Source organism: Schistocerca gregaria, chromosome X (genome assembly GCF_023897955.1).
Source record: "Schistocerca gregaria isolate iqSchGreg1 chromosome X, iqSchGreg1.2, whole genome shotgun sequence".
NCBI classification, from domain to species: Eukaryota; Metazoa; Arthropoda; class Insecta; order Orthoptera; family Acrididae; genus Schistocerca; species Schistocerca gregaria.
The window spans coordinates 726204526-726232158 of NC_064931.1; the positions used below are offsets into that span (position 1 = coordinate 726204526).

The 27633-nt window shown below is 38.0% G+C and overlaps 1 protein-coding gene across 3 annotated transcripts in view; it reads right to left on the bottom strand.

Moving 5' to 3' along the window:
* The window catches only part of LOC126299597 (exocyst complex component 1), a 267483-nt gene that overhangs the window by 104291 nt on the left and 135559 nt on the right, over nt 1–27633 (bottom strand). For all 3 annotated transcript variants that reach the window (XM_049991619.1, XM_049991618.1, XM_049991620.1), the window contains 2 exons: nt 24744–24901; nt 14622–14849 (listed from right to left, as the gene is read on the bottom strand). In XM_049991619.1, the coding sequence (XP_049847576.1) occupies nt 14622–14849; nt 24744–24901 (386 nt within the window). The remainder of the gene's footprint in view (nt 1–14621; nt 14850–24743; nt 24902–27633) is intronic.

Consider the following 27633-nt stretch of genomic DNA (forward strand, 5'->3'; position numbering starts at 1 on the left):
AAAAAACCGATATGGCATATTATGTGATGTTATGACAAACTGCTGTAAAATGCTGACAGAACTAAAAATTTTGTGTGCCTCTGGGATTGATGATATCAGATACTGTGTTTCACATCACTTGTCAATATCAAATTACAGCTCTCAGATTGAAAAACTGTAGTTCATTCTGATCCCTTAACTGTGAAGGTAGTAATATACCATCCCCTGCAGTGGATTCAGCAAAACTGAGAAATAACTGTTCAACACCAACACTAATGTGCAATAAAACTGGTTCACAGCAATCAACAAGTTCCTGTCACTAAAATTTATGTTCCATTACCCCATACAATTTACAGTTTATAGATTAAGAACATATTTTATCTTTGGTGAGAGTAGTCATAGTGATGTTTTTGAAGTGTAGTTTGGATCATCAGGCTCCTATTTAGCTAGAAACTTTGCTTAAGCCTTGCATACATGTATTGTAGCTTGTTCATTGGTATTAAATGTGACAACCACCCCTCCATACCTCTGTACTTTAGGTATCACATCATAAGCGAACACTGAGTGTGCTTGAGCTTGGCCATACTATTTATCCCTTTTTTTCATAATATGGCCAATACTATAGCCTTTTGGTATTTCAACACAGTACCACATAATTTTCAGATGTAACATTTCCATTTGTGATTGTGTGTCATTATTGGTTGTAAAGTTGCCTGTGTATCTAAGAGGTTTTTAAGCATGTTAATTTGGTATTACCACTACCCTCAAGAGGATTTCTCCACCACTGGGCTGCTTGCTATGAGTAGTAGTCGGCACACTGTGAAATCTGCCCATCATCAAAGAACACCAACCACACAGCTAATGTCTTTCGCCCACTGCATGCCAGTTTGTGTTCTAATGCGCCTCTCTGTGGTGGCAATTCAGTGGCATATGACTAACAAGCCCCTGTGCTATTAATGCATCACTACTTTTACATAGGTATGCTGCACACACTCCATTGTCCCAAAATTAATTAGCATGCCCCTTTCAGCCTTGTTTTATCTTTTACTTATTTCTCTATATTTTATTATCCACCTCTGCAATTGAATGGATCTGCCATATGCTTGCATTATTTAACTATGTTGTAACATTACCATCACACATTTTACACTATTGTATGGTATGGCAAAGTTATATTCAAATTTTACAAAGTTTTGAAAACTTATGCGATGAAATTGTAGATCTCAAGAACCATTGTGAAGAAAACTGCTGCATAATTTTGAAGGAATATGCAGAAATAAAACCCCACTTGTGACAAAGCAAGCTGGGATATCTTTACTCCCTCTCTTGTTTTGCCATCTGCCTCCTTAAAATTCATTTGTTCACTTTTAACTAATTACCATTAACATATATGAATATAATCTACATTTTCATACAAGAGAAAGATTGGTCCTCAGTTTTAAGGAATATAACACCAGATCTAATTTTGTGCTTAATTTTGTGTATGTAATTGATTTTCTAATTTATTTCTACTATTCCTAGTTAATATCTTTCATTATAGGACAAAATCATTAATTGTTACATAACTTAAATTCTGTTTTTGATGTATAAACAAATTCAAATTTTGTATTAATTACAAACATTTGGAAGATGAAATGCTAGTAATCTTAAAGTATCTACTTGGCTCTATTCTAAAACATTTTAGCAAAGCCAACCCTTAATTAATTGCAAAGTAATTAACAGTTTTGTCAAAAGTATTGTTTGTGTAACAATATATGTTAATTTCATCATTTGAACTAATAATTCAGCCTAACTCTTGTAGTAGAAGAAACTGTTAAAAAGAACTAATTTTTTGATGTATTAAGTTAATTTAATGAGTTAAGTTTTAATTGTAAATGTCTGTCAGACAAAGAAGGAAGTAAACTGAAAATGAAAGGTGTCAGCATATGTGGAGGATAATTAATGTCTGAAGTAATCAGCACATTGGTGCAGCAGCAGAGACAATACACAGAAAAAACTGTCTTAAATATGAGATCTTAACATTAAATGTGGTATAACAGAAGTGTTTGTGGTCTGTGCAAGAAATATATGTCTACCTATAGAAGTGTTTCATGGTACATCTGTTTCTAACATGGAATTACAACTTTTAAACATGGTTGCATAGAGTAATGTGAGTGGAATGTATTAGCAAGACATGTATGTATATCACCGTTCAGGCTAGAACACAGTGAAATAATAGTTTGTCTAAGTGATGATTTTTGTCTGATCGGTAATGAGAGTTAAGTTTGCCTTAGCATAAGGATCTGTTACTGTGGAGTGTTTTTCAGTAGAGTCAATTTTGCATTAGATAAGCAGAGCAGGTGTTTCTATATTAGATAATGAAACAATAATGAAATAAGAAAATAATGAATAATCTTAGGGTCTTAATGGTTACGGAGACTGTCTCTGCAGTAGGGATCTTTTTTGAGAATGCACTCTACTGGCTAATAATGTAAGAAATGTAAGTGAAATAATGGTGCTGACAGACATGATTAATGCAAAAGATAACTATAGACAAACAAACGTGGTGTAGCTGTATTGATGATCTAATTGTGAACTAGACAACATTGGGTACTGTTTATATTGTGCAATTCATGACACTCCAGCTGGAATGAGAGATTAACAGAAAGAGCAATATTTACAAGCCACACAATGCTCCATAATTGGAACAATAGGTTATCTAAAAACTTATATTTGTGTTCTGAGCAATTATGAGCTTGAGACGGTAATACTGGAATGAAAAACAATAATTTTGCTGATTAACTGATAACTGTGGTACTAGGCTGATGGGAATGTTGTGGCAGGTAAACTATTTGGCAACATTTTGTAATTTTCTGAGGATTTAATTTTCTGTTTGAATGACAGCAGTGTTCAGAGTTGAGTAGAGAAGTGGGGCAATGATTTGGTACAACTTCCATCCCAGTAATTTTGATTTGAGTAGTAATTAAGTTTTTTTTTTTTACGGTGACTCTATTCTTTATTCATAATATAATGATTAGTAAATCTATGCTACTGCACATCTTGAGTTTTTGCTATTATGCAAATGGGGAAAAAAACGCAAAGTCTTTCAAGTTTAACCAGTTTCAGACAGCTGGGCCTTAGAGTGATGTTTTGTAGTGTAATGTGCACTTGATTTTAAAATTTTGCTAGTCCACACTTTTCACACTATAGTCAATTTTACTACTAATTATTGTAATGTTGTGAGAACTATGTAATGTATTTATTTATGAAGTAATGACAATCATTTGCCATTAGTGTTGAACAATTTTTTTAGACTTAAGTTAGAAGTAAAAGTAAGTGTACTGAAGTAGGGTATTTTGTCTCATTTTTTCATGTACTGTGGCAGAGGAGAACCACCTCCAAGGGAAATGACAGCAATGCATTTGCCTACTAACTGCCACTTGGAACTGTTGAAGGTGTGGACAACTTGGTGAGAAAAATGTCAAAAAGTTCATGAAAAGTGTGAAAGTACTTGTGAAAAATACTAAACATTGATAAAGTGAAATTTTCTGTCAATTGCAACCCATGAGGATTTATTATCTGAAGCAAGACAGGACTTGTATCAAATGATATGGATCTTAGAATGTAATCGTAGTTTAACCTAAAGGACATAAATGATGATGAAGATGCATAATATTTGTTAAAAGTGTAACTTGTGGATCTTTTGTGACATTGTACAATGCACTGTATGTAAATATTTTTTATGGGGATTTTCATATGGCCAGTTCATATAAGTTAGAAACACATTTTCTGTAGTTTTTGATAAGATTTTTGATGGTTGTACCTTTTTTTTTTGATCCAATATCTATCTGGTCAATCCTCTCTTGTTTTGCCATCTGCCTCCTTAAATTTCATTTTTTCACTTTTAACTAATTACCATTAACATACATAAATATAATCTACATTTTCAAAAAAGGGAAACATTGGCCCTCAGTTTTAAAGAATATAACACCAGATATAATTTTGTGCTTAATTTTATGTATGTAATTGATTTTCTAATTTATTTCAACTATTCCTAGTTAGTATCTTTCATTATAGGGCAAAATCAGTAATTATTTCATAACTTAAATACTACTGGTGACATATAAACAAATATAAATTCTGTGTTAATTATAAACATTTGGAGGATGAAATGCTAGTAATCTTAATGTATCTATTTGGCTCCATTTGAAAACATGTTAGCAAAGCCGGCTCTTAATTAATCCCAAACTAATAAACAGTTTTGTCAAAAGTATTGTTTCCATAATGATATATGTTAATTTCCTCATTTAATAATTCGGCCTAAGTCTTGTAGTAGAAGAAACTGCTAAAAAGAAGCAATTTTTCGATGTATTCAGTTAATTTAAAGAGTTAAGTTTCAATTGTAATTTCTGTAAATTTAACTTTGAACAATGTTTTGTTTCAGTACCTATTATTGTGAGGATATACAAGGGCCTGATTTTTGGTCACGAGACAGTCAGTCCACAGCCAAGTTTCAGACAAGGAACCTGTGTTAGTTAGAACAACAATGCTTCAATTTAATTGTGAAATAAGTGTTACACAATTAGGCCATGTGTTAAGTTAAAACAATGGTAGTTTCTGCTCCATATGTACCATTCTATTTTTCAAGAACGGTGAACTTTGTGGTTAAGTTTTTACTGCTCGTAGATATTCAACAGGCAACTATTGTAGCAGTATGTGGACATTCGCCTGCAAACTACACTCCTGGAAATTGAAATAAGAACACCGTGAATTCATTGCCCCGGAAGGGGAAACTTTATTGACACATTCCTGGGGTCAGATACATCACATGATCACACTGACAGAACCACAGGCACATAGACACAGGCAACAGAGCATGCACAATGTTGGCACTAGTACAGTGTATATCCACCTTTCGCAGAAATGCAGGCTGCTATTCTCCCATGGAGACGATCGTAGAGATGCTGGATGTAGTCCTGTGGAACGGCTTGCCATGCCATTTCCACCTGGCGCCTCAGTTGGACCAGCGTTCATGCTGGAAGTGCAGACCGCGTGAGACGACGCTTCATCCAGTCCCAAACATGCTCAATGGGGGACAGATCCGGAGATCTTGCTGGCCAGGGTAGTTGACTTACACCTTCTAGAGCACGTTGGGTGGCACGAGATACATGCGGACGTGCATTGTCCTGTTGGAACAGCAAGTTCCCTTGCCGGTCTAGGAATGGTAGAACGATGGGTTCGATGACGGTTTGGATGTACCGTTCACTATTCAGTGTCCCCTCGACGATCATCAGAGGTGTACAGCCAGTGTAGGAGATCGCTCCCCACACCATGATGCCGGGTGTTGGCCCTGTGTGCCTCGGTCATATGCAGTCCTGATTGTGACGCCACGGCGCCAAACACGCATACGACCATCATTGGCACCAAGGCAGAAGCGACTCTCATCGCTGAAGACGACACGTCTCCATTCGTCCCTCCATTCACACCTGTCGCGACACCACTGGAGGCGGGCTGCACGATGTTGGGGCGTGAGCGGAAGACGGCCTAACGGCATGCGGGACCGTAGCCCAGCTTCATGGAGACGGTTGCGAATGGTCCTCGCCGATACCCCAGGAGCAACCGTGTCCCTAATTTGCTGGGAAGTGGCGGTGCGGTCCCCTACGGCACTGCGTAGGATCCTACGGTCTTGGCGTGCATCCGTGCGTCGCTGCGGTCCGGTCCCAGGTCGACGGGCACGTGCGCCTTCCGCCGACCACTGGCGACAACATCGATGTACTGTGGAGACCTCACGCCCCACATGTTGAGCAATTCGGCGGTACGTCCACCCGGCCTCCCGCATGCCCACTATACGCCCTCGCTCAAAGTCCGTCAACTGCACATACAGTTCACGTCCACGCTGTCGCGGCATGCTGCCAGTGTTAAAGACTGCGATGGAGCTGCGTATGCCACGGCAAACTGGCTGACACTGACGGCGGCGGTGCACAAATGGTGTGCAGCTAGCGCCATTCGACGGCCAACACCGCGGTTCCTGGTGTGTCCGCTGTGCCGTGCGTGTGATCATTGCTTGTACAGCCCTCTCACAGTGTCCGGAGCAAGTATGGTGGGTCCGACACACCGGTGTCAATGTGTTCTTTTTTCCATTTCCAGGAGTGTATTAATGAGGCATACAGGAAGTTGGAACAATAGTGCACTGACCATATTAAATGTGTATATGGGGGGGGGGGGGGGGGGGCTGTGAAAAGTTAAAGTAAACTGCTGTGAAATGCAAATGTGCCTCGGTCAGCAACATCATTTACAGTATACAGTAGTTGTACTTCCACAACCCATTTTTCAGCCAGTGTAGCAGCCAGTAAGCCAACACTGAGGGTAACAAATGAAGAAAGAAATAAAGCAGGTGAACTGCTACACACTCTTCGAAGAACTGAACTGCCTATTGTTCTGGAGTTGGCAGCCCTGCAGCCAAGCAGACGCGTGTGTATGAAGCTCTCACTAAGTTAAGCGATTATTATTGAAATAAGAGCTAATTTAGTTAATATTACATTTTAGACTAGTGCATTTACTTCTTATCTAATCTATCTATTGACAGTTTCACTTTTCTAAACGTAATTAGATCAAAAAGGAAGTATTTCATAAAGGCTGGCAGTCACGAGTTTGTTTACATACTTAGGCGTAAATTTAATATGAGAGTAGATATTTGTTTTTGACTAGACTTAGGGCTTCAAAGTTAAATTAATTTGTGTCTCTCATCCAGAATTAGTGTGGTTAATTAAAAGTTTCTGATGCAAGTTTATAAGTTTGTTTACATTAGTGTTTAGTTACGTATTAGTACAGGTTATGAAACTATTGTGTTGTTGAAGTTATTTTCCACTTTTGTGTTACGTTTTACTCTCAAACCATGTGTGACAAGTGTGGTGGTTGCCGTAGAAATTTGAAAGAGGGGGTGTTCTGTATAGACTGTAGGTTGTGGTTTCATTGGAGCGAGTGCAGCGGAGAGGAAACGAGGGTAGATAATGAGGCTCTTCCATGGCAAAGTAGGTTATGTAGAAAGGACAGAAAAATTGTGGAACAGGGGGCAAAGATTTGTGCCCTTAAGGCTGAATCAGAAATCACAAATTTGGAATTATGTAAGCTAAGGGAGGAAAAAGTGTCTGGGCACTGAGAGAACGTAGTAAGCAAAGGGCGAAAAAGGGAAACAATTGATAAAACTACTGAAATTCAGTTAGCAAATCAGTTTGGCTTGCTATCTGAAGTAGTGGAGGAAGGGCCTCATTCAGATGTAATTGAATGTAGGTTGAAGCAGAATACTAGCTTAAAGAAAAAAAGACAGGTTGGGATCAAACCAGAATAGGAAAAGAAAAGTTCTGCTTATAGGTAGTAGTCATAGGAGGGGTGTGGGCCTACAGCTTCAGGAGAATTTAGGGACAGAGTACCTGGTCACAAGTTTTGTGAAACCAAGTGCTAGCCTTAGCCAGGTGACAGAAAACGTAAGTCAGCTATGCAAGGACTTTGAGAAGGAAGATCAGGTAATTATAGTTGAGGGAGCAGGAAACAGCCTGGCCATGAATCCAAGACACAGTATTAAGAGTGGCATGGATAAAATAGGAGCAGAACCTGGCCACACGAATGTAGGGTTTGTGGAGGTCTTTCAGCGCCATGATCAGCCCTGGGTAAACACTGCTGTAAGGTGTATTAACACTGAGCTGAATGTGATGCTCCAGACACTGGCAAAGTCTCACATGAGTGTTGTTCCAGCTGATGCTATTTGTAGGTGGGGCTACACTACACATGGCCTGCACCTTAATAGGAAGGGGAAAGATAAGTTAGCTTCTCTATTAGAAGATCCTGTAAGGGGTGATCCCTGTGGTTATTGGGACCAGGCAGACAGGTTTTTTAGGTTGAAGCCAAATTCCAGACAGACAAGGAAAATAGAAGAAAAGAAACTTCATGCACAGCAAATAGGGATAAAGCTAAGGGCGGTATCAACTTACTTCACCAAAATATCAGGGGAATAAAGAATAAAGTAGATGAGCTGATAATGTGTTAAGATGATCTCAAAAATAAGAATGAGATTGATATACTTTGTCTATCTGAGCATCATGTAACTGTGGGGATGGAAAATGTCAGTATAAATGGGTATAATTTAGCATCTTACACTTGTAGATCTAGTATGGATAAAGGAGGAGTTGCCATTTTCATAAAACAAGGGTATCAATACAAAACAGTTGAATTAAGCAAATTTTGTGTTGCTCAGCACTTTGAGCACAGTGTACAGTTTTCCATTAGGAGATTGGGAACTATTCATAAAAAAAGTTTGACTCCCTATTATGCTGTCTGTCAGACAAAAAGAAGAAGTTATTATTCTGTTGTGATTTCAATGTTAACTTTCTAAGCAATTCTGATAGGAAAAATGAACTAGAAGTGTTGTTAACAACATATAACTTAGAATAGCTCAGGACAGTAGTACTCTAATAGATAATGTATTTGTACAGCAAGAGGATGTAGAACAAACACATGCTTTCCCCGTGGTAAATGGATTATCTGACCATGATGCACAACTGATTAACTTACAAAACCTAACAGGGCATACACTTCAGAAACCATTAAGTAAAAGTGCGAGGGTGCTCAACCCGGTATCTATAGATCACTTCAGAGAAAGTTTAGGAAATATAAACTGGGAAGATGTATATAATGAGCCAAATGCTAATGATAAAGGCAGCATATTTCTTGATAAATTTATATCCCTTTTTGAACATTGTTTTCCAAAGAAAATTACTAAATGTAACACCACAAACTTTTCAAAGAAACCTTGGATTACTACTGGTATTAAAGTGTCTTCAGAAAGAAAAAGAAAACTGTGTGAGACAGCAAGAACTAGTAAAGATCCATAAGTAGTTTTACACTATACAAATTATTGTAACATTCTGAGAAAAGTTGTAAGGAAAGCACGAAATATGTATGTCAAAGAAGAAATTAACAACTAACGTAATAAAATCAAATCAATATGGAATGTTGTTAGAAGGGAAACAGGAAAAGTAACCACTGTGGTAGGTAGTATTACTGTTAAAGAGAATGAGACCATCTTAACCAACAGTAAACAGGTAGTAATCTATTTAACAATTACTTCTTAAGTGTAGGAGAAAAAAATGGTGAGAATAGTTCAAAAGAAAAAGCCAGGCAGTATATGGAAGAGTCAGTTTAAAAAATTTTTAGTCACATTAAGTTTCATCTAACAACCTCTTGTGAAATAAGGAAAATTATTAAATCTTTGAAAAATAAATGTTCTGTTGGAGTAGACAACATCTCTAACAAGTTATTAAAACAATGTGGCGCAATTACAGCTGATGTTTTGAGTTACATATGTAACGCATCACTGACTCAGAGTATTTTTCCAGACAGTTTAAAATACGCCATTGTCAGGCCTCTGTACAAAAATGGGGAAACCACAGATGTCAGTAATTACCCGCCAGTATCCTTGCTTACAGCATTTCCTAAAATTTTTGAGAAAGTAATGTACTCAAGAGTGGTTAGCCATCTCAACAGTAGTGAGATACTTAGTAAGTCACAGTTTGGATTTCAGAAATGCTGTTCCACTGAGACAGCAATATACAGTTTCACTGTCCACATAATAGAGTCCTTAAATAGTAAAATGTCACCAGTGGGAATATTCTGTGACTTATCCAAAGCATTTGATTGTGTGAACCAGGACATTATGTTACAGAAATTACAATTCTATGTTATAAATGGAACAGCATATGAGTGGTTTAAGTCATATCTACAGAACAGGAAGCAAAAAGTCTCTATATACTTCAAGTGATTCAAAGGAGTTTACCACTTCATCTAACAGGGGAGAAATTACATTGTGTGTTCCACAAGGGTTCGATCATGGGTCCTCTCCTGTTTTTGATATATGTGAATGACCTCCCTTCTTATGTGAAACAAGATGCTGAACTGACACTGTTTGCTGATGGTACAAGCATAATTATTAATCCAGTAAAAGAAAGTCCGATAGAAAATGATACAAATAAGGTCTCTGGAAAAGTCATTAATTGGTTTTCTGCGAATGGACTTGCTCTGAACTTTGAAAAAACACAGTACACCCAGTTTTCTGCTGCAAAAAGTATAATTCCTTCAATAAACATAACACATCAAAGAAGTCAGTAGCCAGGGTAGAGCATACTAAGTTTTTGGGTGTACATATAAATGAGAATCTTAATTGGAAAAGTCATATTTTGGATCTCCTAAAGCGACTAGGTTCAGCAGCTTTTGCCAATTTTGAAGATGTAGAAATTAGTAAGCTAACATACTTTGCATACTTCCACTCTCTGATGTCATACGGAATAATATTCTGGGGCAACTCAATACTTAGGCAAAAGGTATTCACTGCTCAAAAGAAAGTAGTTAGAGTAATGTGTGGGGTTCATAGTCGCACATCTTGTAGGCATCTGTTTAAAAGGTTAGGAATTCTTACAACTGCTTCACAGTACATTTACTCAGTAATGAATTTTTTTCTCAACATCATGGACCAGTTTAAAATCAACGGCGACATTCATGATTAAAATACCAGAAAAAAGAAAGACCTACACTATCCTTTACTTGACCTATATTTGGAACAGAAATGGGTAAAATATGCTGCTATAAAACTTTCTGATAAATTACCAGATGAAATAAAATGTCTGACAGACAGCAGTAATAGTTTCAAAAACAAACTGAAATCATACTTCCTTGACAACTCCTATACCATAGATGAATTCTTCAATATGAGTAAATAAATCTGGAGATATAATATATGCATTTTGTGCCATTTGAGGGAATGGGATAGGTAATAGAAATATCTAGGCATAAGGCTATAATGCAAAAAAGAAAAAAAAAATGTTTCCTGTGCACATTTCTTGTGCATTTGACACGTTCCACAGCATAATGGTTTTTCCATGCTATTGATCAAAGGAACATGTAACTAACTAACTAACTAACTCAACTACTGCTGAATAAGTGCAACACAGCACCACACCGCAAGTCCAGTCACAAAGTAAACTTTGTGATACAGTTCAGTGTCCAGAATGAATTTTCACTATGCAGTGAAATGTACACTGATCTGAAACTTCCTAGCAGGTTAAAACTGTGTGCTGGACCAGGAGTTGAACCTGGGACCTTTGCCTTTTATGGGCAAGCACTCACTGGCTGAGCTATCCAAGCACAATTCAAGACCCACCCTCACACTTTCACTTGGAAGGTAGGAATTGAGGTAAGGGCAGAAGTGGAGCTGCTAGGGCAGGTTGTGGGTTGTGCCTGGAGAGCCCAGTCAGTAGAGCACTTGCCCGCAAAAGGAAAAGTCACGGGTTTGAGTCCTGCTCTGGCACACATACATACTTTGCTAAAAAGCTGTAATTCAGCGTCATAACTTACACAAGAGTGACACAATTCACAGTTCACAAACTTTCACACATTCTGTTTCTCCTTGGAATTACAGAGTTCTACTAAGACTGTTAGGTGAGAGTGCCTCCTTTCTTGTTTATATGTATGTATCCATGTCAACTGTTATTTACATTTCTGTACCCTCTGTATGCTGTCTTGTATGTACTCCAACTGATTGTTCTGAGATGCAGTAGGTTACCATTTCCCATTCATTACAGATATGTTTCTCAATTGCATTTTGTTTCTTCAAGAGAAAGTTAGCCCTGAGTTTATGAATAACATGTCCTGTACTACACATTACCAATCTCTCACCATCTAATTTGTAAATGTGCAAGCTTTCATATGGTCAATCATGCAGACCATGCTCTGTGTTTCATTCAGCCCTGACTGACAGTTCAGAATAAGGATGGTCATCAATAGTGAAATTCTACAGTTTATAAAGCTGGCATCTTAAGAGTATAGTTCTACTGACAGAAGTTGCTCCTTTGCCTAAATAAAGTTTTCAATGCTGAAGAATGATATGGAAACCAAATAAGTCCCTCTTCCTGATTTGTACACGTTTCTTTTACTTGCCCATGTACAATCTGTTGTATTAATTTTCAATACTCTCCACATCCTTTTACATCTACCAGTTCTGCTTCTTTCACCCTGTTGTGAACTCAGAGCCCTTCTTGTACTTCCAAAAATTTACTGTATTGCCTATTTTTGCTTCTTCTTTGTTATCATTACAACAATTCTAACTGACAATAATTATCCCTACAGCAGCAATTATAGTACTTTTTGTATTTTATCTATTACAAGTTTTTTGTATTAAGTGGAATTTGACAGAAGAGAGATAGCATCTTGAGTTATAATCCAACAATATGTTGTGTAGTATACATACTTTGTTGAGTTATTACATGTTAGTGGCAGCATAGTGTGCTCCGAGAATCTAAGTTTATATACAATGTGGTGCTACGCACCCCATTGTGTATGCTTCCTAATCCCTGAATCAGCTGCAACAGCACTACTCACAGATAGAAAAAGAAGCCCTTGCTACTGTGTATGCACTCAAAAAATTTCTTGTTTTCCTATACAGTTCTATATTTTATATGGTTACTGAATGTAAACCTCTGGTTTCTCTTTTCCATCCTTCAGCATCTCTTCCACACAAAGCAGCCCATTTCCTGTAATACTGGGCTCTGTTTTTATCATGCTATAATTACAGGATTCATTTCTGCCCACAGCACAACACATTAATGTGGATGCTCTTTCTCAGTTGCCAATTGACCACAATTCAGCATCTGATCAGGATGAACTGTTGTGTTTCTAATTATACGTCAAAGCCCAAAGTACTTGGATGGTTTTCCTATTACCAGTTCCCTGTCATGGTCAATCCTGTCTTATGTCACATTGTTCAATTTTTCCATCACAGCTGGTCATATAGACCACTGGGCCAGACATTAGGATCCCTTGCGTCAATATTATGCTCTCCATTCGTGATGCTGTGTTACTATTGACTACTAAAGAGTCAGTGTCTAGGGTTGTGATCCCATCTGCATTGCAGCAAGACATCATGCACCTTCTCCACCTTGACCATTGGGGTCTATCTCATACAAAATTTCTGGCCCGCTGCCATGTGTTTCTGTCGGGTATTGACAATGATATCACACGTGTTGTGTCCACATGCTCATAGTGCGCCACCCATCAAGTGGCATCGTGGGTCTTTCTCTTTCTCTTTAAATAAGAAAATATTGCCAACTGGTAACGTCTGTGACTTGTCAAAAACACTTTATTGCACAGTTCACAGTATTCTCCTATAGAAGTTCAAATGTTGCAGTATTAAAGAGCTTGCTTGTAACTGACTGTGACAAACTGTTCAGCATGTTGGTTGGTTGGTTGTTTGGGGAAGGAGACCAGACAGCGTGGTCAGCGGTCTCATCGGATTAGGGAAGGATGGGGAAGGAAGTCGGCCGTGCCCTTTCAGAGGAACCATCCCGGCATTTGCTGGAGTGATTTAGGGAAATCACTGTTCAGCATGTTTCATTAATAAAGTCAGGGAGCATACTCAATGAAACGCCATTTTCAGAATGTGAAATAATCACTACAGTTGTATTGCAAGGATTGGGTACACTCTTGTTATTGTTACATATAAATGCCCTTATATATCCAAGAAGCAGAAACAGTATTCTCAGTTGAAGACGAAACTATTATAGTAAATCGTAAGGGAGAAAATTTGACACCTGAAAATATAAATAACATTTTCCTGAAAATTAATAATCAGTTTTATGCAAACAGTGTGTCGGTGAATTTATATAAAACACAATACACATAATTTAATAATGCACATGGACTGATCACACCATTAGAAGCAATGCACATGGGTAAATCAGTAAGTGAAACAGAATATTCTAAATTGTTAGGCACTTATATTGATGAGAATCTGAAGTGTAAGTTACATGTTACAGATCTTAAACATCTACATTTTGAAACATTTTTGTTACATATACCAGAGTTTGGAGAAGAAAATATCAAGATTATGACTTACTTTTCTTATTTTTATTCACTAATGCCTTCTGGCATCAAATTCCCCAATAATTCACCACTGAGGAAAAAGTGTCTGTTGCAAAGAAGCAGATAAAAGAATAATATGAAACGTGCAATCTGTAATTTCTTTTAGTTAGCTTTTTAAACAGTTGAGCATGCTGACAACAGCCCAACAGTACATTTACTCCCTTATCAAGTTTGTTATATGACTGTGAGGAAAAAGACCTGACAAATCATGTAAATGGTCAGCATTCTGCCAAATTTTCTGCTGAGAAAGTGTACTATAAGTGTGAAACCGATCTGTTCCACATCAGAGCAAAAGGTTGTAATTACAATTCATAAAAACTGCAAATAACTAACTCATTCTCATCAACAGATATGAAAGAACAAGTTTCAGTTCGTTTTCTCTTGATTTTTATATGACAAGTCAAATGATTCAACGTCGACAATGTCCTCAATTTATTTTTGAGAAACTAGTCATAACCAGCAAAGCAAGCCATCATCCCTACCATTACAGACAAGCAGTATTAGCTAGTACCATATTTCCACCATACACCAAAGTAGGAAGGAATATTAAAACAGCTCCATAACTCATGACTAAGAACTGAAATGTAATTAGATTCACATATTTATATACAGTCTTATTCAAGTAACTATGATGTAAGCAATAGATAAAGTCAATAACACAATGACTGATCATGAGAAGTGGTCAATTAGGTACTTACAATCACTTGTTCCAGCTCTGACAGTAGTTTGCGATTATTACGGTTTGCAACTTCTATTAATAAATTCTTTTCCTCCATTTTTTCCATCGTGTCTCTTATATGGCAAAGGACCTCATCATACGAATTTAATCTAGCTTCAACACGTTCTGCTTCTGTTATTGCAGCCTCAATTTGTTCCATAAGTTGTTCAACTTGTTTTTCTGATGCTAATACACTGTGCACATTCTCCTACAAAGATGCATGAAAAAATTACAATGTTAATGACATATGAGGAAACACCCTCCACTAATAAAAAAATTGGTGGAAATGTATAGTACATTACAATAAGTTTAGGATATGTACTCTTTAGTGATATGTGTGTTTACTATCTCCTCCCACTTATCATTAAAGGATCCAGAAAAAATAAATCAACTCAAAAGCAAAACATGAATGTTTAGGACCTTATGTACCTCTTACACAATTTGGGTACAGGCCACAGCCACGATGTATCTATCTGTGACTCAGGACAGTGAATCCAACACAAGGTTTGCCAGATCACACCACCAGCAGCACTCTGTTCCACATGCTTGAACTGAGAGTGTCACCCTATGCAGCAGACACACCAATGTAGGGTCATGTGGGCTCCAGAAAAGCATAGGACCAATGCAATGAGTTTCACAAGATGTGAGTATTTGCTCTTAGTGTTTGTCAGGTATAATCAAATTTTTTCTCTGACAATGACTGCTGCTACATCCATGGTACTTATTTGCTGTTCACTGATTACTACACTTAGAACTTGATTCTGACCATTTGCACTGTTCGCACACTGTGTTCAATAAATGAGACCTGTACTGCATATTTACATATGAAGTACATTTTAACTCTTTATAAATTACATGTTAGCTTTTCAGTATTCTATGAGTTTTTACCAACTCACACCGAGTGTTTGTCACAAGCACTGACTACAAACATAGAGTATTACTGGAAGAACTGGTTCTTTTTCTGGATTTAAAGTAGTTGGAAGTGAGATAAGGAGAATGAGAAAGAAGAAATCTATGTGAAACTGCTAAAGAACAGGCATATTCCTTAATGCATTTCAGACTTAGCTATCATCGAAATCATATTTAAAAGACTCGATACACTTTATATCACCATCTACAAATAGTCATGGTATATGTATATGTGTAACTCATGAGACACAGAGTATCCAGTTTTTTTTAAAATGTGCTACTGATGATGCCTGTGGGCAAAACGCATTAAGGTGTTTAAAAAAAATAAAAAAAATTAAAGACATAATAGCAACCAAGATGAACAATTACAATGAAATACGTTATAGTGTCACTTAATTATAAGTGTAAAGCTACTGAAAACATGTCTGACAAATTCAAATGATGATATTGATGATGATGTCATTCATTCCAAAGTCTAGCTTCATGCAGCTCTCTACACTAGCTGCTGCTGCTGCTGCAAGTTACCGCCGCCACCACCACCACCACCACCACCACCACCACCACCACCATGTGAGCAAGCAGAATGGCTCCCACCATCCTACTCTGAGCACACTTCTATATCATATATTAAGGCCCATATAAATTTTTTCCTAATTTTATTTTCACAATTTTCAAGTTAATGTTCCTACATTAAGCACACATTACGAAAAGTATAAAAATTGTAGAAACGAATCTCCCCCTCCCCCCAAACACACACAAAACTTTATTATTCAGATCATTCATTTTGTTGTTCCAGTTGCAATGAGGTAATTAGTTTCATCTGAACTGATGGCAACCAGAACTTATTGCAATTGTAACTTTTCGTTCATCTAGGCATTGGGAAAATCTTACGAGCTACTGGGTAAATTCAAAAGGACTGCTTTCAAATTAAAGATCTGTTTTCCTCTTTTCAGTAACACATTAGATTAGCCCAAACTTAATTAATTCAAAAAAACATTGGTAATTAAAGATTTCAACTGATCCAAACTTTCAGTGCCAATTATAGTCAAACCACTGTAAATTTCTCGATCTGTTGTATACTTTTGGTCATCTGATTTTTTTGAATCAAATTATGCTAATATTAATGAGCAAAAGTTTTTACATACAAAATGGGCCCGTGGTCACAAACCTGGGACTCCCATTGTATAGGAATAAATTAGCACTGCATATTTTAATAGCTGCTGATCATGATATATAATATACAAACAAAATATAATGACAGACTCAATAGCCAAAAAAGATGAACTTTCTAACCAATAGAATTTATAAATTGTTAGAAATTTAATTAATAAAGTTCATTAATATCATGTAGCGAATCTTTGTAAGGAACACACACACACACACACACACACACACACACACACACACACACACACACACACAGCATTCAAATGATTGTGATTATGTTATCTCCTCCCACTGTGCTCTGTTTCTGCTCTTAAGTACCACTTCCATTTTCAGTTAGTATGCTCTAAGTCTTTGTTCATTCTATCCCTCAGTCCAACTTACCTTTCCATTCATTCTGCTCATAGTCTTCATTTACTATACCTTCAGTCTAGCTAGTCTACATTTTAGCCCAGCCTCTGCAACCAGTCTTAGTGCCTCTTCATTCATTTCATTCAGGCCAAGAGAACATATTTTGTAGTCGAATAATATTTGTGATTATAATATCAGTTCTGTGTTTTACTTAAGTGCATGTGAAGCAAATTATGATCACTTCATCTGTACTGTGTGCACTTTACATTCTGAAGAGAGAAGAACTATTAACCTCCACATATAGCCATTACTAACTGCCTGTCTGTAAACATTATCAGAGACTGTAAGGGACCTGGTCATCACCGGTAGGATCTGAAAGACATGATCACAGATTGGCAACCTTCCAATTTTGAACTTAAAAAGAAGCCTCTGGCTATTCTTTTTAAGGACAGATCCTACAACAGTCATTTCAGGTGGTGATCCAGCAAAATTGCACAGCTACTGCAGGCTTATAAAAGAGCAGGTAAGTTTTATCACATGACAAATACAATAACAATCACTGCTACTGCCACTGCCACTGCCAGTGCCACCACCTGCTACATCCATTTGAACCTGCTTTTGCTGTCAAGCTTCGGTCCTCCACTGTAATTTTATCTCCCATACTTACTTTATTTTAAAACTGAGGATTCCTTGATGCCTTAGAATGTGTCACATTGACAGATCCCTTTCTTTAATCAAGTTGTGCCATAGATTTCTTTTCTCCTCAATTTGAGCCACTACCTCTCCAGTAGTTACCTGATCCACTTACACAGTTTTTGGCATTCTCCTGTAGCACCACATTTCAAAAACATTTATTCTATACAGTGTATTGTTCACATTTCATTTCTGTACAACATTACATTCAAGGCAAATACTTTCAGAGAAGACTTCCTAACACTTAAATTTATATTAGATATGAAAGTACTTCTCTTTTTCACAAACAATTTTCTAGCTGTTACATCTGTATTTTATATTCTCTCTAATTTGGCCATCATCAGTTTTTTGATGACCAAATAGCAAAACTTTACTATTTGTTTCATTCCTTGAGCATCAGGAGATTTAATTGAACTACACTCCACTACCCTTGTTTTGTTTTTCATGACGTTCATCTAGTAATCTCTTTTCAAGACACTATACATTTAGTCCCAGGGATCTGCTAAGTCCTTTGCTATCTCATACAGGATTGCAAACCACAAAGTTTCTATTTCTTCTCTCTGAATTTTAGTTCCTTTTCTACATTTCTCTTTACTTTCCTTTAGATATTGCTCATGCATTCATTCAAATAACAGTAACAAATACAGAAAAGCCTTTCTTAACTGACTGAGGCACATAAATTGTGAAAAACATTAAGAAAAGTGATAGTGGGAACATTCCACAATGTAGACACTACCTCAAAAAGGAACGTTCATTTGGGAAAGAAACTGGGAGTCAGTTCTGTTACATACATTCTCATCTTTAGTTGTTCAATAAAATTTGCAAGAACGATTTACCATCAGTCAAGGAGTACAACTTTTAATTGTGACATAAAGCCTCAGATTACATGGACACAAACTGCAGCAGACACACAAATACTGTCCATTATATCATTTTATTTTGTGACTCAACTAATTTTTGTGTGTGTGTGTGTGTGTGTGTGTGTGTGTGTGTGTGCGCGCTTGTGTGTGTTTTCTTGTGTGTAAATAATTTTGCAAATCTTTTTTTCAACTATTTAAGGGTTTCAGGAATATTTGTGCCACATATGTGGGCTTTCAAAAAATGACACTGGACAACCAACCATTCAAACAAAGTGAGCCAAGCTAATAAAGTTTAGGTTATGAATTATTGACATCTGTAGCAGCAGATAAACAACAGTGGGCTCATAACAGAACTTTTAAGCAGGACAGTACATCGTTATCAACACAAAATCAAATATCATCAATGCAAGAGTAGGTCCAATAATGAAGAAGACAATATGAATACACATAAAGTGCTATGAACAGCACAGTAAACATATTACTTTAGCCAAGATAGACATGAAGCCAACACCCACCATAGTAGTACTAGTTGATATGTCAACTAGCCACAGTATATGCGGAAGACACCTTGGGACACTGTGGAAGGTTTCAGATTGATTACAAAAGATAAGACAGAGATTTCAAAACCAGATTTTAAACTGTTAGATGTTTCCAGGGGCACACGTGGATGCTGAATTTATTATGAACTGCAGATTAAGACTAAAGAAATTGCAAAAAGGTACAAAATTAAGGCTCTGGGACATAAAAAAAATGAAAGAAGGAGAGGTCATTGAAACTTTCAGAAGGAGCATTAGGCAACACTGGACTGAAATATGGAAAACTAATACAATAGCAAACGAATGAAGAGCTCGGAGTGATGAAGTGATGATGGCAGCAGATGATAATAAAGGTAAAAGGAAAAGGGTCATAAAATCCTTAGATAACACATGAGATATTAATTTTAATTAAAGAATAGGAAAATATTTAAAAAATAGCAAATGAAGATAATAAAGACATCTAAAAAATGAGACAAAGTGCACAATGGCTAAGCAGGAATGGCAAGGGGGTAAATAAAAGCTATTATAACCATGCATCAGTATGGAAATGATAAATGTTGCCTATACGAAAATTAATGAAACCTTAGAAGAAAACAGAAGTAGTTGTGTGAATATCAAGTACCTAGATGGCAAGCCAGTACTACTTGTAGAAGGGAAAGATGCAAGGAGGAAGGAATAAATAGAGGATACACAGTCCAGTCACATTAATGTGACCACCTTTCAAAGTCTGAATAACCACCTTTTGCAGCAGGGACTCACAGCAAGATAGTCAGTGAGGTTCTGGAAGGCACTGACAGGGATGTAGAGCTGTACCAAATCCAGTGGTGAAGCCAGCTGCACTCAGTTTCTCAGTTAAGGCCATATGGTGCAAACAACCAGAGGGAGGTGATCCCACAGACTGTCAATTGGGTTTCAATCCAGGGAGTTTGGTGGCCAGGGGAGTATGGTAAATTCATCCTGGTGATCTTCAAGGCACACACATACACTTTGAGCTGTGTGACATGTTGGATTGCCCTGTCCTGCGATGCCATCATGTTGAGGAAAAAAAACAAACTGCACATAGGGTGGACATGGTCCCCCAAGGATAAATGAATATTTGTGTTGATCCAGTGTGCTTTCTAGAATGATGAGAGCACTCAGGAAAAGTCACAAAAACATTTCCCAGACCATTTCACTCCCTCCTCTGGCCTGGAACCTTCCAAAGATTGTTGCAGGGATGTACACTCCATTGGCCATCTGCCCGATGGAGCATAAAATGTGATTCATATCAAAAGGCCAGCTGTCACCACTTGGTGGATGTCCAGTTGCGGAATCAGTTTGTAAATTCGAGTCTCTGTCGCCAATGAACAGCAGTCAGCGTGGGTACACGAACCAGTGACCTACTGCGGAAATCCATACGCAGCAACATTTGCTGAACAGTCATTGAGGAGGCACTGTTGGTAGCCCCTTGGTTAAGCTGTGCGGTCAGTTGCTCTACAACAGTTGCATATCTATTTGCCTGTAAACATTTCTGCAGCTGTCATTCACCCCTATCATCTATGGCCCGTGGTGCACCACAGTTGCCTCAATGCCACATTTCGATAGCCCAATTTTGCCATGCACGGTGTACTTTAATTACAGTAGCATGCAAACAGTTCACAAACTCAGCTCTTTTGGAAATTCTTCAGTCTTTAACGGAAAGGCAATGATCATGCCCTTTCGGGTGTCAGATAAATTGCTCCATTTCCGCACTGTTTTCCACACACCCCTGGCATCTGTGAGTGGTTATAGCACATTGACATCAAACATAGGCAGTGGTCACATTAATGTGACTGGACTGTGTAACTAAAGGAAACAAACTTGATGAGCATGTTCTAAAAAGGTGTAGTAGGTGAAGACGAGATGGAAGATATGACACTGCAAGAAGAAACAGAGAGAGCACTGCAAGACCAAGAAATAGAAATAGCACTGAAACACCTAAATGGAAACAAGGCCTCTGATCTAAACAGAATTCCCTCAGTTACTGACATCGTTGGGAAACCCAACCATGTCAATATTATTTCACCCAATGTGGAAGATACATGGGTCAAGTGAAATACCCTAAGATGTCATGAAAAAGTAATAATTCAAATACAAAAGATGGCAAGTGCTGACAGGCCTGAATGGTGACTGGTTTGAATGCTTCTGAACCATCAGTTTAATAAGTCACTGTTGTACAATAATGGCACAAATTACACTACCTGACAAAATAATTTAACACCCTGGAAAAGAGGAGAAACTAAATGAAACTTCATAGGTTTAGAGAGTATATGATATTTCAGTGACGACAAAACTGAATAAAATTTACAAAGAATGTGGCAGCATGAGGCCACTGATCAATATGACATTTCATCCCTCTGGTCTGTATGCATGCTCCAAGTCAGTTGGGAGGGTGTTATAAAGCTGTTGACCCTCTTCTGAGGCAATCTGGCTCACAACTGTCGTAACTAGTGTTCTATATTCTGTATGCTGGCACTGGGACAGATCTCGGTATCTAGTTGGCCATGGGGGTTGGGGGAGATTCCTCAACATCAAGAAGATAGTTCATACGGATATGTGCCTTGTGTGGACAAACACTGTCCTGTTGAAAAATAGCACCACAATACTGTTGCACAACACACGAGGACTCAGAATATCCATGAGATATCATTGTGCTGCCAGAGTTCCATCAATCACTATCAACTTTGACTTTATGTCGTACCTGATGACACTCCAGACATATTACACTAGGAGTAACACTGCTGTGCCTATCTAAACCACTGGAGTCACTGGAGAAACACTGCTACTGTACTCATTGATGACAGTCATTTGGCATATGACAGAACCATGGTTGTTCGCAGACCACATTGTGATGCCATTCATCAGCAGTCCATACTTCCTGGCCAAGGAACAACTTGAAATGCAGCCGTTTTTACTGTGGTGTTAATGGCAGCCTATTTGTGGGACAGTAATTCCCTGAACCAGTTTCTGTTGGTTTCTGACCAATGGTGTGGTATGACACAGAATATTAGGAATCCATTACTTGTTTTCAGATGGCAGGTGCAGATGTGAATGGGTTACAATATACTTTGTGGACAATATAGTAATTCTCCCATGTGGTGGTTAGACATGGTCAAATGGAACCTTTATGAGTATGCCTACCCTCACATTCCCAATCAATCCAACATCATACCACAGTCACATCCAAATACACCACAAATCTGGTAACTACACAATTCAAGTAACTGGTCAGATGGAGACCCACAATGAGGCCCCTTTTAAACTCTGTCAGATAGTAATAATACTATCTCACACAAGTATGCAGCATCTCTCTGTGTCCTTCACAGTTATCACTCAACATCTGATGCATATAAAGCACCTGATTTACCCACTAGCCCTCATAACAACACTATATACGAACAATTCTAATGTACTCCGGTGGTCGTTCCACTGGTCAGAGAGAATTTCAGGTCGAATCATTTACACACTCGCCAATCGTGTCTACATTTGTGAAGTTACACTGATGTACAACAATATCTTTCTTTTTCTTGTCAGGCATTGTATTTACAGAAGAATGGAAAAACTGGTAGAAGCCAACCTTGGTGAACATCAGTTTGGCTTCCAGAGAAATAAAGAACATGTGAATCAATACTGTGCATATGATTTATCTTAGAAGACTGGCTGAAGCAAAGCAAACCTATGTTTGTGGCATTTGTAGACATAAAGAAAGTTTTTGACAATGCTGATTGGAATACTCTCTTTGAAATTCTGAAGGTTGCAGGAAAAAATTACAGTGGGCAAAAGGTTCTTTACAACTTGTACAGAAACCAAGGACTCAGAAGAGCAGATGAGCGCAAAGAATAGTGTCTTGAAAATAGTTTATAACATGAACATTAACAAAAGTAAAACAAAGATAATGGAATGTAGTCAAATTAAATCAGGCAATGCTGAGATAATTAGATTAGGAAGTGAGATACTGAAAGTAGCAGAAGAGTTTTGCTACTTGGGCAACAATATAACTGATGATGGCTAAAGTAGAAAGAATGTAAAATGCAGAAAGAGTTCTAAAAAAAGAGGAATTTGTTAACATATAATATCAATGTAATTGTCTGGACATCTTTTCTGGAAGGTAACTGTCTGGAGTGTAGCCTTTATGGAAGTGCAACATGGACGATAAGCAGTTCAGATGTCAAGTGAGTAGAACCTTTTAAAATGTGGTAATACAGAAGAAAGTTGGAGAAGAGGTGGTTAGATCGAATAACTAATAAACAGGTAGTGAACTTGAACTGGTGAAAAAAGAAGCTAATAGGACACATCCAGAGGCATTAAAGAATCATCAAATTGGTAATGGAATGAAGTGTGATGGGCAAAAATTGTAGAGGTAGGCCAAGGCTTCAACACGGTACAATTCAAATCGATGTAGGTTGTCGTTGCTATTGAGAGATGAGGCTTGCACGGCATACACCAACATGAAGAGCTGCACCAAACCAGTCTTTGGACAGAAGATGATGGCGACAAGTTTGGATAAAATGATAGCAGTAGTTGAAACATGTCAATCATGTAATAAATAAAGAAGAAAGTAACTTATTTAGACAGTATTATTTGAAAAAGGAATAGTATGTATACTGTAGGGTGGACAGAGGATTGCGCATGTCTCCATATAATCATCCTTGCTCAGAGAAATGAATATAACATTTTGTATATTATAAACATTATCTATACCAGAATGAGAAGACAAATGGTACTCCAGGATGATGATGATTGCCAACAGTTATGTTGACACAGCCATTGTTCGTAACAGCATAATATCTTAAAAAATGAGTAGCCAACAATATAACCAAATTGACCAGACAGACATCCACATGGTATTACACCTCCTCCAAAACCTCTGAAAAAACAATGGAAGCCGATGTCACCTGAGCTGGTTCACATGCATATTACATACGTGTATCATCATTCTGAGGCTTATATTCCTGTATGAGGTGATTAAATTCTTTATCATTACTTGACTCTCACCTTTCTGTCCCATGTTTATTTATTTTTTCTTTTTTTGTGCCTACATTCATAAAATAAAATTATTTGAAGTTTTGCAGGTATTGCTGCAAAACTACCTGCAAAACTTTATCTGAGGAAGCATGACCAGGCAAGGAAACATTTACACTCAGATCAGGGGGAGGGGTGTTAGCAGTAAGATAGGGACTGGAGAAAAGGAGACGGGTAGCAAATGCAGGATAAACAGTGACTGCAGCTGCACATTCGCAACACCAGTTTTAGCCAACATTATAACCTCAAGAATACCATGGTCACAAGTATGACATCTTGTGGAACTAGCTATGAGGACACACAGTTGTTCTGATAGTGACTACATAGCCACCAAACTGTATTAATACTATTTTAGATCTTAGATGGTGCCCATCAATATTGTTATATGGTTTCTAACGTATCACCGATAAATCATGGTAACAGTTGAACTTAACTGACCAGCAGTACAACAGAAAAATTAGAAGAAAACAAATTACACCTTCCTACAGTTTTAGTTGATAAAACATCTACATAAAACCATAAACAAGTTAGTTATAATAATTTACTTACACCATCCAGAACAGAGAGGTCTTTTGCTAACATATCTGTAAATGCTTCAGCATTACTGATTCCAAATTGGCACTGGGATATTAACACTTCCAAATCAGTTTCCTCGCGATCTGTAAGTGCTAAATAGTCCTCTGCTTCCACTGGTTCTGCATAACCCCCTGGGAAAAAAAGAGGTGATTTTAAGCATCAAAATTATGTTACTCAAAATCTCCATTCATGGTTTAAAACAGACCAAAACATTCATAAGCACAATGTAAGGAAAGGAAATTACCTTCACAATTCTACTACAGAAGTGTGTGTGTTGCGTCTTGGGGAAAAAGGTTTAAGAGAGCAAGACTGAAGTGGCACAGCTACGAGCGCACAAAGAGTCCCGAAGGTGATCCATTAAATGAAAGTAGAGAGCAAAGGGCTGAGGGCAGACCAAGTGATAGGAAGCTGAAGAGAGCATAAGAGGCAGTGTAAAAGCAAAGAGACAACTGGTAAAATATGGACTCTCAGAAGATGACAGGTCAGAATAAAATGGGGAGACATTTGTTCCAGTCACACCTTGTTTGAGATTAAACTGTAAACATTATGAACAGTGTCTTGCAAATGAGCTATTTCATTGTTGTTGCAATCAATATTCATGTTCTGATTTGGTGTGACCAATACAAAAGGGGTATAAGATGACTACCATTTTGCAAGGGGCCTGCAGTGGAGTTCGGCACTCTTTAGTAATCTTTTTGACCATTTGGAGTTTGTTAGTATGTGCAGTAGTTTGTCATTGTCTCATGCCCCCAAAATACGCTGTCTGAGATGCGACTGAACATTGTGCCTGGGTCTCTCACTTGTAATGTTTCCAATATGGTTGCATCAAATGGTTCAAATGGCTCCGAGCACTATGGGACTTAACATATGTGGTCATCAGTCCCCTAGAACTTAGAACTACTTAAACCTAACTAACCTAAGGACATCACACACATCCATGCCCGAGGCAGGATTCGAACCTGCGACCGTAGCAGTTACGTGGTTCCAGGCTGAAGTGCCTAGAACTGCACGGCCACACCGGCCGGCATGGTTGCATTCTTTACAAGTTTCTCAGCAAGTACATTGCCCGGTATAACCATGTGACATGGTGTTCAGAGGAAAGTCATGGTGATTCCTGTTCTATGGAGGTCATATAGCAGGTCGTGAATGTTGGAGACCAGCATATTTTGTGGGTAGCATTGGTCTACTGCTTGCAATCCGCTCATGGAGTCACCAGATACAAGGAATTACAGATTTGGAAGAGTTCCAATATGTCAGAGAGCTCAAAATATGGGTTCAATTTATGCAGTAAATGAGTTGCACATACAAAGGGCAAAAATGAAATCTAATTTTTATATTTTGAACAAATGAAAACCTAATATTAAAATTGTTGTTTAATGATTCACACCATCCATCACTCATCCTTAGTGTAGCATAAAAAGGTATATGTGTGTGTGTGTGTGTGTGTGTGTGTGTGAGTGAGAGAGAGAGAGAGAGAGAGAGAGAGAGAGAGAGAGAGAGAGAGAGAGAGCGGGGGGGGGGGGGGGGGGGGTGGACAGAGATCAGGAGGAAGAGAAAGGCAGAGAGGGGGAGAGGAGGAGATGGAGAGAGGTGAAAGGAGCAGCTACACAGAGGGAGGGTGGAGAGCAGGTAAACAGAGAAATGGGGGGAAGCAGGTGAACAGAGAGAGGGTGGAGGAGCATTATTATTATTATTATTATTATTATTATTATTATTAGCACCAGCAGTAGCAGCAGTATTAGTAATAAAGTTATGTAATTAATTTTTTGCTTGTTTGTAGGTACACGTCTGCAGTCATGGTGCACACTGAATTTCCCCTACCACTGTACTCTAGCTCAGGCATGTACAGGAAGCAGGCAGGTGAGAAAGAGCACTTGTCTCGCACTGCATAAGATGTGAGTGCTCTTGGTAAAACAAGGTGATCACATGTCACTGTGTAGCACACAGGAACTGCAAACAGTGAGCTGTCTTCAGGCGAATGATCACTTTTAAGTTCAGTGCTGCCTTAGATGTAAGCATATACACTTACTTAAAGTTGAGAGCATGTCTTTTTAAACTGATGAAAAGTGGCATGATGCCCAGGTTAGGAACTTCAAAGCATAGGTCAGGTCAATTTATAACAGGTCAGAGCAAGAGCCAACATGTGTGTGGAACACAATGGTGGCCTCAGATGCTTGGTGTGCTTCAGAACTGACATAATGGAAAAATTCAATTTCCCATGACATTATAAAATGTTCAATATAAAATTTATGGACTCTTAGAAGGTGAAAACCAATGAGTGGAGACGCAAAACTTAAAGTAAGCACTGTTAAACAACGTGACTGAAGTAAGAATTTGTCGTGTGGGAGTAGAGGAATAAACTTCTAAATAGTTTTCCTCAACCATTTTTCTCAACATTTTCACTATATAAATGTATTTTTGATTTCGGGACAAACACATAAAAAAATGCATCTGCAATTTGAGCAAGTTACAATATGGCTTTTCAGACTGCCAAAGAGTTATGAACTTTCACTGAAGGAGAATTTCTGAAGACATGTCTGGTATCTGCTGATAAGCACATAGCTCCTGAGAGGGGATTTCAAGCAGTTGGTCTCTAGTTCAGTCGTTTGATATAGAATTCAATAAATAGCTAATAAGGTTTCAGGTAAGGTAATAGTTCCTGCAGAAATTTTATTGCATTTTCTTTGTTGCTGGATGAGTGAAAAAATGTTTCTGATTATACTCAATTGGCAATTTACGTTTGCAGTACAGATAATAGTCTCATCATCATCAGAAGAACTACTGAAGTTGTTCCGATGAAAGACACTACATCAGGGGCAGTGTGTGCATGTGCAAGAGTGTTGACAATATGGGTTTGCAATAG